The 15,390-nt window shown below is 36.9% G+C and overlaps 3 protein-coding genes across 3 annotated transcripts; all 3 read left to right on the top strand.

Annotated features, from left to right (window-relative positions):
- LOC104734621 (splicing factor SF3a60 homolog) lies at positions 4,726-8,569 on the top strand. Its single transcript, XM_010454231.2, has 11 exons — positions 4,726-5,025; positions 5,344-5,445; positions 5,916-6,020; positions 6,161-6,303; positions 6,406-6,502; positions 6,803-6,967; positions 7,043-7,114; positions 7,382-7,540; positions 7,626-7,832; positions 7,935-8,081; positions 8,179-8,569. Exons 1-11 carry the CDS (start codon positions 4,852-4,854, stop codon positions 8,323-8,325), a joined length of 1,518 nt encoding a protein of 505 aa, XP_010452533.1. The 5' UTR covers positions 4,726-4,851; the 3' UTR covers positions 8,326-8,569.
- On the top strand, positions 9,329-11,609 carry LOC104734620 (cyclin-B1-2-like). The gene is made up of 5 exons (XM_010454230.2): positions 9,329-9,463; positions 9,876-10,696; positions 10,797-10,955; positions 11,053-11,231; positions 11,323-11,609. The coding sequence occupies exons 1-5, from the start codon at positions 9,424-9,426 to the stop codon at positions 11,489-11,491; spliced, it is 1,368 nt and encodes a 455-aa protein (XP_010452532.1). The 5' UTR covers positions 9,329-9,423; the 3' UTR covers positions 11,492-11,609.
- LOC109124679 (sorting nexin 1-like) lies at positions 12,107-15,250 on the top strand. The gene is made up of 10 exons (XM_010454229.2): positions 12,107-12,365; positions 12,552-12,687; positions 13,018-13,151; positions 13,324-13,395; positions 13,808-13,967; positions 14,090-14,223; positions 14,371-14,439; positions 14,517-14,596; positions 14,686-14,746; positions 14,832-15,250. The coding sequence occupies exons 1-10, from the start codon at positions 12,213-12,215 to the stop codon at positions 15,045-15,047; spliced, it is 1,215 nt and encodes a 404-aa protein (XP_010452531.1). The 5' UTR covers positions 12,107-12,212; the 3' UTR covers positions 15,048-15,250.

Raw genomic sequence — 15,390 nt, 5'->3', positions numbered from 1 at the left:
GGTGAATTAGACTCGTTCGATTAGGGTTATAGAATAAAACAAGTCTCCCACTATATAAGGATTGCATCTTCTTCATCTTTACTTATTCCAATTCTTAAATTAGGGTTTGTTTCTTTCAATTGTGTGCTTCATATTTTATCATATGTTTTTGTTTTTCAACCTATAGCGCGGCCCTTAAGATCGCCTTCCACAAAATTCACAATGGAAGCGTGTCGAGTCATAGCTGCGCTAAATCGAATTTTAAATTTAGGGTTGGTTTTATTAGGGTTCTCCTAATAGCTAATCCGCCATTGTCCTTGTTGATTTTATATATAGCACGAGGCTCTCTCTCGCTGACTCTTCAGATATAATAAAGAGTTATCTCTGTTTTTTATCTGTTAGAGATCGTTACAGCGTTTGGGGATTCTCGGATTTTTTTAATTCGTGTCTCTTTAGTATCTCGTGCTTTATACACATCGGCTAGGATACATTGTTTTTTAGTGAATTGATTTGTTTTGTTTGTGTTGATTTGTAATTAAGAGAGGCGAGAATGATGAATCAATTAGATGTGTGAATGAGGGGTAATTTCCTTATTATGAACTCAAACTTGTTTGAGGCATTATCATATTTCTGACTCGCCACTTTTGTTTAAGATTTTTGTCGTTTTTTTGGGTTGGAATGGTGGAATATGAGGAACTTATAACTCAACCGTGAATCATAACTTTTATGTTTTGATAACTATGAACCAATTTTTGCTTATTGATATTCTGATTCCACCTTTTGATTTAACCGTGTTAAGTTTTGTTTTATGTTTTTGGTTTTGCTGGGTTTTTTTATAAATCGGTTTCTGCTTCAAATTATATCAACTAGTGGTATTATTGTTTGTGAGTATTAGAGTTGAACCAGATTTCCTAAAGCTACAATTAGCCGGTTTAAAGATTTAGCCCCTTCGATTAGAGTTTATTGGCTACTACTACCAATAATTTGATGGATACACCTAGCCCTGCGAATTCGGGTAGGTCGGATCGGTTCGGGTTGGTTTTTATTGGGTTTTTACTGAATTTTCTAATTGTTCCGAAAATAACCGAATTAATATTCGGTTTGGTTCGGTTATTTCTGTCATTGATTGTTGCTTCCAAATTGAACTGTATTACAAATGATGAACAACATAAATTAGCAAAAATCATGCAAAATTTCCATACATGAGCTGGTCTTAACCACAAATAAGTTCATACTCAATAGTTCAGTAGTTCATACCACATTATAAAAAGTTTATGTTCAAACAAGTAAAAACTTCAAGTTCAAAAAGAGGCAATATGTTCAAATCATAAAGTTTTCTAGCCAGTGAGAATTGTGTGATCGCTGCAACAAAATTATACAAAGAGACAAGAATTATTGAATTACCACTGAAGCAAAGAATTTGATTATAAATTAAAAGATTTATAGAAGCACAAGTGTACATACAGTTCTATATTGAGTCTCTAACCCCACCTGCAATTCACACAGCAGCTGGAGGTTGGTCCAAAGAAGGAGAAACTACACAAAGAAACAAATATTCATAAGTTTGAATCTGTTAAGTCTTAAAGCCACTTGAATTGAATGAGATAATGTAAAAACAGATTCAAAACCGTAAATGATTACCTAGTGAGTCATGGAACTCCAATTCTTCAACCATTTGAGCTAAGTTAGCAACCTTTTCAGCATACATAGTTTTTCTTAACCACTGTTGTAAACAGAGCAAAGCTTCGATCATATTGGGTGTTAGACAACTTTTGTAAGGGTCTAAAATTCTCCCACTTGTACTGAATGCTGACTCAGAAGCAACTGAAGACACTTGAATGGCAAGCACATCCCTAACAAGCTCAGCCAATATAGGAAACTTCACACTATTACGCCTCCACCATGACAGCACATCATAATCCATTCCCAAAGCATTTCTCAAACGTGGCACACGTTTCTCCATCAAGTATATGTCCAACTCGCTAGTAGCTTCCTCATTTGCAGTTTCATTGTCCATCTCTGAATATAGAACATCTCTATCATACCCATCATCATCTGACAAATCAAAAAGCACATCATTTGCTTGTTCAGAACCCCCATATCACTCTTGGATCCACCTTGAGAAGAGGTGCTTTGCTTAGAGACATACTCTTCATACAAATTCTTCATGACAATCTTAATTGAGGAACTTAGATGCTTACTCTCCTCACTGTCTTTACCGTAGAGCTTGTCGAAGCAAACAAATGTGAATTGCATCTTATTCCTTGGATCAAAGACACTTGCAATGATCACTAATAGATTCATGTTGATAAGTCCATCCCAATACTTTTCAAACTTAGCCCTCATGGCCATTGCTTGTTTCTGTTGGAGCGGATCATTATGGTAGCTTAATGAAATGAGATGTTGCTCGATGATGACTATCTCATTGTAGCAAAGTGAAGAGGTCACTGTCTTAGATGCTGAAAATGACAAAGTGCAATTGAAAAACAATTTCAGAAACTTCACCAACCTGTGAATTTCATCCTAGCTAACAGAAGTTGGAGGCCCAATCCTTTTCTCTCCCTTCTCTCCCTTCTCTCCCTCATCTTCTATCTCCATGAAGTAATCATTGTACAGTTTGTCTTCTGCCAACAACTTTTCAAATGCATCTCTGAACTTCAAGGCAGATGTCAGCATAAGGGAAGTCGAATTCCACCTTGTAATACAATCCAATGTAACACTCCCTCTTGTTACCTTCCCAAACATAACCCGTGATTGAAATGATTCCAGCCTTTGGGTCGATGATCTCACATACTTAACTGCGTTCCTAATAGCAACTACACTCTCATTCACTGAAGCTAGACCATCTCTCACAATCAAGTTAAGAATGTGAGCACAACATCGCATGTGTAGATATGCACCATCTCTAACTAATGTCTGAGGTCCCTTCAGCCTCAAACCATCTATCATCAACCTTAATGCTTTATCATTACCCTTGGCATTGTCAATGGTCACTGTAAAAACGCTTCCAATTCCCCAATCCTCTATACACTGAATAAGCTGTGCAGCAATGGTTTCTCCCTTATGGTCTGTGACAGGTTTGAAGCTTATGATCCGCTTCTGCAACACCCAGTTTGTATCAATCCAGTGGGCTGTCACCACCATGTAACTCCATGAAGTAGTAGGAGCTGTCCATATATCTGTAGTGAGAGATACTCTCTTCTTATCACAAGCAAACATCTTCTTCATACAATCTTTTTCTTGCAGGTACATTGCAAAAATGTTGGTGGTTGCTGTCTTCCTACAATGTAGACTTGAACAAATGTGAGACTGTTGTAACAAAATCAAACAGAAATCGGTACATAGTTCTAGTTTTATCAAAAATCAAACGTAATTGTCCTAAACCAAATCGAAATCTCAAATAAATTGGAATCCTAAATTAATTTCAACAGCATGGAAATTCCTAATTTAACCATCATCTCATATCAATTTCAACAGAGAAAGGGAGAAACATAAGTAAAAGTCCTAATAAACCCGATAGAAAAGATTTGGAGTAAGAACTTACACTTTTGAATTCTGAGTTCTGACTTTAAACAAGGAACGAACTAAGAAACTTCGACCCACGATTTGGAGTTTACTGAGAGAGAATCAAAGGGGAAAAGAAGAAGATGAAATGAAATTTGGAGAAAAAATGTAGAGAGTGAAGAAGAAGAAGAAATGTTGTCTATATGTTGTCGTCATATATCTATATGTTGTGTCGGCTGTCGAAAAATTATGAGACTAGGGTTAAAAAAACGTTTATACCATAACCCACAATTTTCGGTTATCGGTTATCCGTTCGGTTTACCCGACCGAACCGACCCGAAGACATACCCGAACTCTCTACAGAAATCATGCCGATAGAACCGAACAGAAAAACACTAACGAACCGATTTGTCCAAATCTCGGTTCGGTTCGGTTCAGACAAATCGGTTCAGTTAATTTTCCCAGGGCTAGATCAGGTTTGGATCGGACGACACCATTCATCTACAGTATAACTCATTGAACTTACGACAAGAAGTGACGAGGGCGAGAAGTGAAGAAAATTTGAACATTAATAAGTAATAAACATCGGCTAATAATCAAGTTATACACCAACAAAAGATCTTCATTATGTAGTTTTATGAATCAATTCCTATAAAATCAATCCTATTGTGGTTCCATTTATGAAAACGAGCTTTTAAAACCCATTGTGGTTCCATTATGTGTCATCTTTTACCTAGTGTGTTGCTCTTTTGCTAAATCTGATTAAAGAAGGTAAAATAAACCTTCGAAATTGCTTAGTAGCTAGCTGGAGCTCTTATTTCTTATATACAAGGGGAGATCATGAATTTCAATTGGAAGAGTGTGAAAAATGGATATGTTTTTTTGTGATTAAGCTCGATTTGAGACAATTAACCAAAACCAAAACACCTCTCTATGTTGGAGTCTCTTTTTTTTTTTTTTTTTTACAACTCTATGTTGGAGTCTCCTTTATTTACAAACAACATACTGTACAAGGTTTTTTCAACTACTCAATAAAAAGGTTAAAAACACTGCAATCAAAGACAGAAAAAAATAAATTACAAAAATGGTTACAATTTCATGTTTCAATAATTCTTACTTTNAAAAAAAAAAAAAAAAAAAAAAAATACAATAAGCTAAGTGAACCGGAACCGAAACCGGAACCGGAACACAAACCGTCTTTTAGAAAAAAAGGAAATCCCAAAACACATAAAACCACCCGATTTTATTAGAATTGGTTCACCGGCGAGTCGAGGAGAGACTCAGATTGAGAAAATAAGAAGAGAGATTAGATTTAGGGTTTAGAGTCCGGCGAAGAAGAGAGGTCTCGAATCCGAGGAAACAGAGAAGATGTCTTCGACTCTCCTCGAGCAAACTCGCTCCAGTCATGAAGAGGTTGAAAGGTTGGAGCGATTAGTTGTGCAAGATCTACAGACTGAGCCACCGTCCAGCAAGGACAGATTGGTCCAGGGACATCGTGTTCGTCACATGATTGAATCTATCATGCTCACCACTAATAAACTTGTACGTTTTCTTTCTTCTTCCTCTCCTCAATTTCATTCTTCTTCTCCTTGCGTATTTGTTATTTTTATGTCTATTCTCTTCTGAATTCAAAATGCAGAGAAAACTTGGGTTGCTGATTTTTGTTTAAACAACAGGTTGTTGAGTGTTCCTCTTTTCTTGATTGCTTAAGCTTTTTAGGTTTATTTATTTGGGATTCTAAGTTTTGAGCTAAGCGCTCTTCAGTATTATTTGCACAAGTTTGAGTTAATTGTGTTTGATAATTCTCATCAGTAGATGCGTTGGATTTATGCTAACTTTGATTCTTGTTGGTTGTATAAGGTTGAAACCTATGAAGATAAGGATGGGGCAAGGGAAGATGAGATAGCAGCGCTTGGTGGTGGCCAGGCTGCGTTTAGTGCATTTTACGATCGTTTGAAAGAGGTTTGTTTTCTACCCTTTTGCATGTCTTTTTTTCCTCAAAACTACTTGCCTATGGTTCTCTGGGTAGTTGTTTCTTATAAGATTGAGCAGCTAACTTTACCAGACAAATGTTTTTTTAAAGATTGAGGATAAGCGATTTAGCTGTTTATAATTTGTTTATCTGTTCATTGATTGTCTTGAACCACTGGTGATGAAGAATTAAGGATCATGTACAAAATCTCAGTGAAAATGTATTAGTTCTGTTCCATCAGCAATTTGGATAGCTTTATAAGGGGTTGCTTTTTGCAGATTAGTATTAAGCGGTAAAATATTCGTGAAGATACTGTTTTTTGTATCTAAGTAGAGTGCAGGCCCTGTATAAGATTCACTAATTTGGTGTTTTTCATTGTCTGAATTCTTTGATTTGTTCGTACCACTGATGAAATTATCAGAATTGCAACTAAATTTAACTTATTTTATGAAACTTGCAGATACGTGAATATCATAAAAGGCATCTTTCTGGACGTCTTGTTGATGCTAATGAAGATTATGAAGCACTCCTGAAGGAGGAACCAGTTATTGCGTTCAGTGGAGAGGTAAGTTTCTGCTTGGCTTTTATTGTTGCGTATGGAGTTTCATATTGTTTGACAATTGTATTCGCCCCTTTTTCTACATTGCTGGCTTCATGGTATATCGATTTTCTTCAATTGTTAAATCTTTTTTGTCTGTTGCACAGGAAGGTGTTGGTCGGTACTTGGACTTACATGATATGTATAACCAGTACATCAACTCTAAATTTGGGGAAAGGGTTGAATATTCTGCTTACCTTGATGTTTTTTCTAAACCAGAGAAAATACCGCATAAGCTAAAGCTATCGAGGTAAACATTTCATTGAGTTTTCTTTTACTTAGAATGCTACTTTCTTTGTTTCTACCTGCAGCTGAATGGCTTTCCTTTTCGTCTTGCTATCTGTCATTTTAGGCAATACAGGAAGTATATGGAAGCACTGCTAGAGTACTTGGTCGACTTTTTCCAGCGAACCGAGCCATTGCAAGATCTTGACCGGATACTTTCTAGGGTTTGAGCTCCTTCCTTTACTTATTGTTTTATTGTATTCAACTTGGAACCTTTTGGATTTTCAATTTTTCATAGCTCTGTCAACCTGAATAATTATACATGTTTTGGAAAGTAAATTTCCATTACAAGATAATGGTTGTATTGAAAATTCAGAAGTGCATTGTTTACGCCAACTGTAGAGACTTTTATATCCTCGGACAGTGTTGAACCTAATTATAGTGTGGCATTCTGGTAGTTCTAGTTTCGTCAATGCTATGTATATAGTTTGACCTGGTACAACTAATGTGTTGGTTTGTTGCAGGTTGAAACTGATTTCGAAGAGCAATATTCCAATGGGAAAGTAGAAGGCTGGGAGAACCATAGCCAGGAGAATGAGCTTATGCCATCTCAGCATACTGTCATAGATCTGGATTACTACACTACAGTCGAGGAACTGGTAGATGTGGGTCCTGAAAAGCTAAAGGAGGTAATGACATGCTTCATGTTTCTATGCATCTTGAAGCATTATCTCTCTACTTATATTTTCTGTTATGTTATACAGGCATTGGGGGCATTAGGACTGAAGGTTGGTGGTACACCGCAGCAGCGTGCCGAGAGACTTTTCCTGACAAAGGTACTTACACTTGCTTATAATCATGTGTTTTCAGTTTGTCTTATGAGAGTGGGATGTTCTACTAATTTGTAGTGTCCGTGTTGTTTATGCTGGGTTTGGAAGGAACATTAGCTGTTATGAAAGCTAGTTTGGTAGTTCAGTTCAGGTCTTCCTCTAGTATGAAACTAAGGTTTTTGTTGGCATATCTCATGTCTGTGGGGACTGTTTCAAACTTATCTTATTGCCTTGACCCTTGAGGTTGTCTTAACTATTTCAACTTCTGTACAGCATACGCCTTTGGAAAAGCTGGATAAGAAGCATTTTGCCAAATCTCTACACAATGGGAAACAAAACGGAGATGTCAAATCAACGCAGCAGTCAGAAAATGCTAAAAAGATTGCACTAACAGAGGTCAAAGTGAAGAAACTCTGCCAATTACTCGATGAGGTTTGTTTATTGAAGTTAATATATAGATCTGTTTCCCTCCCCAGATATGTAGCTGTGCTTTTAATTTTTCTTTGAACTTTTATAGACAATCGAAAGGACAAAACAAAACATTGTAAAGAAACAGTCCTTGACATATGAAGAAATGGAGGGAGAACGAGAAGGGGAGGAAGCTAATGCCGAGTCAGAAAGTGATGACGAGGACGGTGATATTTACAATCCGCTGAAGCTGCCAATGGGTTGGGATGGGAAGCCTATACCATACTGGCTCTACAAACTTCATGGCCTGGGCCAGGTATGTAGTTAGTTATTACTATATTAGACCCATTATTATTCTTAAAGGATAGGATGGAAAACCATTTAAGGATTCATATTAAATTTTCTTGTTCACTTGCAGGAGTTTAAATGCGACATATGTGGGGACTATAGTTACTGGGGAAGAAGGGCTTTTGAGAGACATTTTAAAGAATGGAGACACCAGCACGGAATGCGTTGCCTAGGAATCCCTAACACAAAGAACTTCAATGAGATCACTTCAATTGAGGTAATATTATACTGTTAAAGACTTTGTAGTAGCTGCTTAACCTAATAGTTTGGTCATTTTATAATGATCTGTGATTTGTTGATTTGGTATGTTTCAGGAAGCGAAAGAATTGTGGAAGAGGATACAGGAGAGGCAAGGAGTGAACAAATGGAGGCCAGAACTCGAGGAGGAGTATGAAGATCGTGAAGGTAACATTTACAACAAGAAGACTTACTCTGATCTCCAGCGCCAAGGTCTCATCTGATGGAATCACGATCCACAGGGTTTTAAATGAAATCTTCTCTCTCTCTCTCTATACTATACTATATCACTTTAAATCATACCTACCTTTCTTCTTTGTAAAATCAAACCATTCGTCATCATCTTCTTGTGAAGTATCATCACCTTAAAACAGGTTTTAGTTGTAGGTGTACTGGATTCGACTTTGGTGTATGTTTTCTGAATTAACTATCACAATTCAGGATATTAAAAATCGTTTTGATGGACAATGCCCAATAACGAATAGTCAGGCATATGAAATACATGCATATACATATACGATAAAGATGTACTATAAATATAAAAGAGAAGATATGTAAAAACTCAGTCACTAAGGTTTTTCTCATTAATATTCTTTTAGTTTTGTTGTTATTGAGAATATCAGATGATGACTCACAAATTTTGGAATGTCTTAATTTTTTTAATTGTTATCCGTTTCCTAACAATCGTTGGTTATTTTTTTGTTTTTTGTAAAATTTAAAATTGTATCACATGTTTTTTAAAATCATTAAATGTAAACAGATACAATCTCATACTAACACATACTATTTGTTTTTGGTCAGATTTGATATCCATATTTATGTACACGAAGACCATACATTGTTTTTCAAAAAAAAATCTGAACACACAATCTCTTATTCTGGAAAGTATAATGAAAATATACCTTTCTTGGCCAATTTGGCTAAGACTAAGACTAAAAAGCTTAGTGTATGTTCCGAAATTTTAATTAAGAAATAAAAGTTGGGATGGGCTTACCTTTTTTTTTGTTCACAGTCCAACGCCCACATTGGAGAGACGATCGAACCTAGTATACTAAATCCTACGGTGCCAGCGCATTCCAACTTCGTAAGACTTAACATATCCACCGTTAGATCTAAAACCTAATCATCCAACGGCTAAAAACGAAAGCCCCAAAAAATATGACCGTTAGAAGTGATTGAACCGTTGGCTCCTCCTTTCTCTTCATAAGAAGCGCTCTCTTGCCCTTGTCTTCGTCATAATCTCAAAGACTCTTTACGAAAGAGAAAAAAAAAGCAAAAGGCTTAAGAACAAGAAGAGTAAGATTCACTAGGAGAGAGCGATCATGGCGACGAGAGCAGCAAACGTACCTGAACAAGTCAGAGGTTTGTTTTCCCCTCCGTCGTCTTTTATTGCTGTTCTCAATTCAATGAATCGATTTGAATTATTTCTGGGTTATCTTAGATCTGAATTCTTTGGATCGGTTTGTTTCGATTTGAAACGATCTGCGTTTGAAAAAATCTTTGCTTTTTTTTTTTTTTGTATTTCGTCGATTTGAAATCTGGGTTTGAATTTGATTCGTTTTGTTTCCTGTATTCAACTCGTTTGCCCTAACTCGGTCCCGATTTGTTTGATTCGTCTAAGATATAGATCCGATTTTGATATGAAGTTTCTCGTAATAGTCTATATCATCTGGGATTAATCTTTAGAATTGGATTTGTGAAGCGTGATGATGGGTTTGTGTGTGTAATGAGATAAAGATGAGATCTTGATTGGGTTTTTTAATTTGTGAAACAGGTGCTCCTCCTCTCGTTGATGGTTTGAAGATTCAGAACAAAAACGGTGCTGCGAAGAATCGGCGTGCTCTAGGCGACATCGGGAATCTTGTATCTGTCCCCGGAGTTCAAGGTGGAAAGGCTCAACCTCAGATCAACCGACCCATTACTCGAAGTTTCCGTGCTCAGCTATTAGCCAATGCCCAACTCGAAAGAAAGCCAATCAATGTAAACAACAAAGTTCCAACTCTTCGCGCAAAGAGACAACCTCTCGCTGCAAGAAACCCAGAAAGAAACCCAGAAACACCAAACGCGGTTCAGAAGAAGAACTTGGTTGTTAAGCAGCAACAACAGGGAAAAGCTGCTGAAGTCGTCGAGTCAAAGAAGGAGGTGACTAAAAAGAAGGAAGCAGCTGCAGTGTCACCTAAGAATAAGAAAGTGACGTACTCGTCTGTTCTTAGTGCTCGGAGCAAAGCTGCGTGTGGTATAGCCAACAAACCAAAGATTCTTGATATTGATGAGTCTGACAAGGATAACCATTTGGCTGCGGTGGAGTATGTTGATGATATGTACTCGTACTATAAAGAAGTCGAGAAGGAGAGCCAGCCTAAGATGTACATGCACATTCAGACTGAGTTGAACGAGAAGATGAGAGCCATCTTGATTGATTGGTTACTAGAAGTTCACATCAAGTTTGAGCTTAACCTTGAAACTCTCTACCTTACTGTCAACATCATTGACCGATTCCTCTCTGTGAAAGCTGTCCCCAAAAGAGAGTTACAGCTTCTGGGAATCAGTGCCTTGCTTATCGCTTCCAAATATGAAGAAATCTGGCCACCACAGGTACATCTTTTATAACAACTTTACTCGACTCTGTGTTTTGCATTTGTTACTTTAAGGCCTTGAGCTGATGTTGATGATGATGTGTGGCTTTGTTGTGTAGGTTAACGATCTGGTGTATGTCACGGACAATGCTTACAGTAGCAAACAGATCCTAGTGATGGAGAAGACTATTCTTGGAAACCTCGAATGGTATTTGACAGTTCCGACTCAGTACGTCTTCCTTGTCCGCTTCATCAAAGCTTCGATGACTGATCCAGAAGTGAGTCCAATTTTGCTTAAAAGTTTCAGATTTCTGTTAAAACAATGTGATTTGGTGGAAAGAGACTAACTTTGGTTTTGCTTGTTGTATCATGTAGATGGAGAATATGGTACACTTTCTCGCTGAATTGGGGATGATGCATTACGACACCTTGATGTTCTGTCCCTCCATGCTTGCTGCTTCAGCTGTTTACACAGCAAGGTGCTCACTGAACAAGTCCCCTGCTTGGACTGATACATTGCAGTTCCACACCGGCTACACAGAATCTGAGATTATGTAAGTCGAGAAACGACTTCGAAATATCATCATTTTGTTTGGTTTTGTCTCTCTTAACTGTAGAAACTTATGTTTGTTCTTTGTTCTATAGGGACTGCTCAAAGCTTCTTGCTTTTCTACACTCGAGATGCGGTGAGAGCAGGCTGCGTGCGGTGTACAAGAAGTACTCAAAGGCCGAGAATGGAGGTGTAGCTTTGGTTTCAGCAGCCAAGTCTCTCTTGAGCGCTGCTTCTGATTTGAAGAAGCCTTCATCTTCTTAGTGCTTTTATTTTTTTCATCAGATCTCTCTCTGATTCATAATTCTGGATTCGACTTGTTGAAATATACTCTTTGTTGTGAGTTCAAAACGTATTAATGAATTCTTTTTTTTTACTATTCTATATGTCTTCACTCTTCAGCTATTAGCTCTTCAGTAGATAATGTTTTGACTTGTGTGTCTCAAACAAATTGTAGTTGAGAATAAAAAAGAAGAAAATAGTGCAAAAATATGTTATCAAAATATTGTCTTACATTTTATTCAAAAATAGAGATCTGTATATTATTACAAAACATACAATTTGTGCAAAAATACATTTGATAATTTATTTCATAACGCGTTGTCACAAAAAGAAAAATAATAATTCTAGTAATGAAAAAAAATTAAAAATTTCATTAAGAAAACATCTGTCATCTTTTTGATCTCATCTAAATTTTTTCTGATCTCTGTTCTCTTAATGACGATCATATCTAAAGAGAACTTATTATCTTCTAATTTTTGATCAAATGTTAATTTGTTTATGACGAAAACATTATTTTGTGGAGTTTAAAACCAAAATTTTTTTTGATCTCACCTCTATTTTGAAAGCGTTCTTTTTTACTTTGTTTGTAATCACAAGTCACAACACAAACTCGTGGATAATTTATTTACTAATCTGCCACTAGAGGTGAGTTTTTGACTAAATTGGCTTTTTTCAATCTCCACGGGGTTGTCGTTGTTGTCTCATGGAGAGCACAGAACAGACGAGGAGCATCTCGGGATCGATGCAGAGCCCTAGATCGCCGTCTTCGCTGCCGTATTTGTCTGTCTCCGTCACGGATCCTGTCAAATTAGGCAATGGCGTACAAGCTTACATCTCTTACCGAGTTATCACCAAGGTGTAGATCTTCTTCTTCTTCAAAACTCTGATTCAGTTCTAGGGTTTCTATGTGAAAACAATTGGGAAATACCTATAGATGGTTCGCTAATTGTCTTTTGAGCAGCAAGAATTTGGGGGTGTTTTGTGAATTTGAATTTCTAGGGATTGATTTCTGACAATTAGATTGTTTTTTTTTTCCCGGCAGACCAACTTGCCGGAGTATCAAGGACCCGAGAAGATTGTTATCAGACGATACAGCGATTTCGTCTGGTTAAGGGATCGGCTTTTTGAGAAATACAAGGGCATTTTCATTCCTCCGCTTCCAGAGAAGAGTGCTGTAGGTAAACTAGAGCTAGCTTTGCCCGTTCTAGCTTATTTATTTGAATCTTTTGTTGTAGTCAATTTAGCTACCCTTATTTGATTTAGTTAGATTACTTTTTAGCTAGTTTGAGGTTTCTGATTATCTGATTTTGTATTCAGTATCTTTTCTATTGCTCCATCTTTTGTTGACCACATTATCTGATTGAGTCAGACATATATGTATTTGAGCATCTCTTATTGCGAAGTTGATTTTAGTCGATCCAGCTATCCTTGTTCGATGTAGTTATAACTGTGATTTGATGGAGATGAGAATGATGGGAATTATGTTTATTGAATACTCTTTTTGGCAGAAAAATTTCGTTTTAGCGCCGAATTTATTGAAATGAGGCGAGCAGCGTTGGATATATTTGTTAATCGAATAGCATTACACCCTGAGGTTCAGCAGAGTGAGGATCTTAGGACCTTTTTGCAAGCAGATGAAGAGGTAGTATATCTAGACTTTACATTTCTAATGATCTTTTCTTAATTATTTTGCTTTCCTCCTCATCATCTTCACTTAAATATGCTCATAAATTGCATTATTTGTCTCATCAAGGACTGCACTTTCCATTTCAGAAGGTTATTTTCTTTGTTTGACAGTTTATTTTTCTCGTCAGACAATGGACAGATTCAGGTTTCAGGAAACTGGTATATTCAAGAAGCCTGCAGATCTAATGCAAATGTTTAGGGTAAGCATGAATTTTCCTGACCGTGTGTAAAATATTTTTAACATCATACAAGATCAAGTATTGGATACGTGTTGGCATGCTACTAGGAAGTTTAATATGAATTTTAGCTTATGGAGACAATGCTGGACATAATATACCGTTATTCTCTTGACTGTGTTTAGTAGTTAAAATATCAACAAGGTGAAACTTGTCATTTCTGGCCTATATAATTCTTAACATTGCTGTAAATATAAGAGTTGAAAGCTCCTATTATATTGGTTACTTGGCTCTACCATGGTTAGAAATCCGTAAAGCAAGATCAAGACTTCTTAAATGTGAAATTTATTATTGATTTCCTTCACTCTTCGCTCCATACTCTTAATTAACTTCGCGGTGCAACATCATCTTACTGTCATATCTGCACTATTGACAGGATGTCCAGTCAAAAGTTAGTGATGCTGTCCTTGGAAAGGAAAAACCTGTGGAAGAAACTACTGCTGCATACGAGAAGCTTAAACATTATATTTATGAGCTCGAGAACCACTTGGCTGAGGCGCAGAAGCATGCATACCGCCTTGTCAAGAGGCATAGAGGTAATACCAATATGTCACAAGTCAGAATTTGGTCTATATAATTTTTGCAATGTTTTCCATTGTTTCTTTCCCAATTGCATGGATGGAATTTTAATTTTGATGCTATATCAACCTAATGGCAGAGTTGGGTCAATCACTGTTGGATTTTGGCAAGGCTGTAAAACTTCTTGGGGCTTGTGAGGGTGAACCTACAGGAAAAGCATTTTCCGATCTTGGAACTAAATCTGAACTGCTATCGATTAAGCTCCAGAAAGAGGTACTAAGTTTGTAAGACTAGACTCTATGCTAGGCATAAATCGTCTTCTTTCTTCTTTAAACATTATAGTCAGATAATGTTTATATCTTGGCCACATTTATTCTATTTCCAAGGTGCTTATATCAACCTACCCTGCACTATTTGTAGGCTCAACAAGTCCTGATGAACTTCGAGGAACCCTTGAAGGACTATGTTCGTTATGTGCAATCGATTAAGGCAAGTTCTCTAGCCTTTACAGTTGGGATTGATTTCTCTTGCCTGGTATTAAACTCTACCTTCTTGTGTTTATCCAGGCAACAATAGCAGAACGAGGGACTGCTTTCAAGCAACATTGTGAATTGGCAGAAACAACAAAGTTAAAAGAAATAAATCTGTATGATGGCTTCTCTCTTCTCCCTTATTTTCCTCTTTGTCAATAATCGTCTTAGAACATAATCTAAATTCTCCTCTGTGATATTGCAGTGACAAACTCATGCTCACACGTTCAGACAAAGTAGGAGAAGCTGAGATCGAGTACAGAGAGGTAAATAACAACAACTCAAAAACATTCCTTGAAAACTTTGTAGTAATAGTTTTTTGGTGCTTGAACATACGGTGCTTGAATGCAGATAAAAGCAGAAAGTGAGGTAGCTACAAGAAGATTCGAGAGGATAGTGACAAGAATGGAGGAGGAGATAGTAAGGTTTCAAGAGCAAAAGACGGAAGAGATGGGAGTCGCATTCCATCAGTTCGCGAAAGGACAGGCTCGCTTAGCAAACAGTATTGCTGATGCTTGGAGATCCCTTCTTCCCAAACTTGAAGCTTCTTCTGCTGTTCAAATCTAAAACTACCTGCGTGTTGTTCCTTCATGAGAGTGTTGTGTTCTATTGTCTAGAGGCAGTTTGTTTTTTTTTTGTTTCTGATGAAAATTCTGGTCTTTTGTTTTTTTTTTTTGTCAACTGAAAAGTTTAGTTAACTTTGCTTTGTTTCCACTTGTAAAGAATGGCATTACTTCCCCAAACAAACGTTGATATAACTTGAAATTTCAGATTACAACTTTCTTATTGAGGAGGTGCTTGTAGACTTTAATAGCCCAAACATGGTAGGTAACCTTCTCAATCACTGGGAAGGTTCCTCATCGCCCCCCAAGCAAATAACTTTTTTTTTTTAACATTATCTGAATGAATA

This window comes from Camelina sativa, chromosome 13 (assembly GCF_000633955.1).
Source record: "Camelina sativa cultivar DH55 chromosome 13, Cs, whole genome shotgun sequence".
In the NCBI taxonomy this organism is placed as follows: Eukaryota; Viridiplantae; Streptophyta; class Magnoliopsida; order Brassicales; family Brassicaceae; genus Camelina; species Camelina sativa.
The sequence above is the reverse complement of the archived record's forward strand: the minus strand, read 5'-3'. Positions and strand labels throughout refer to the sequence as shown.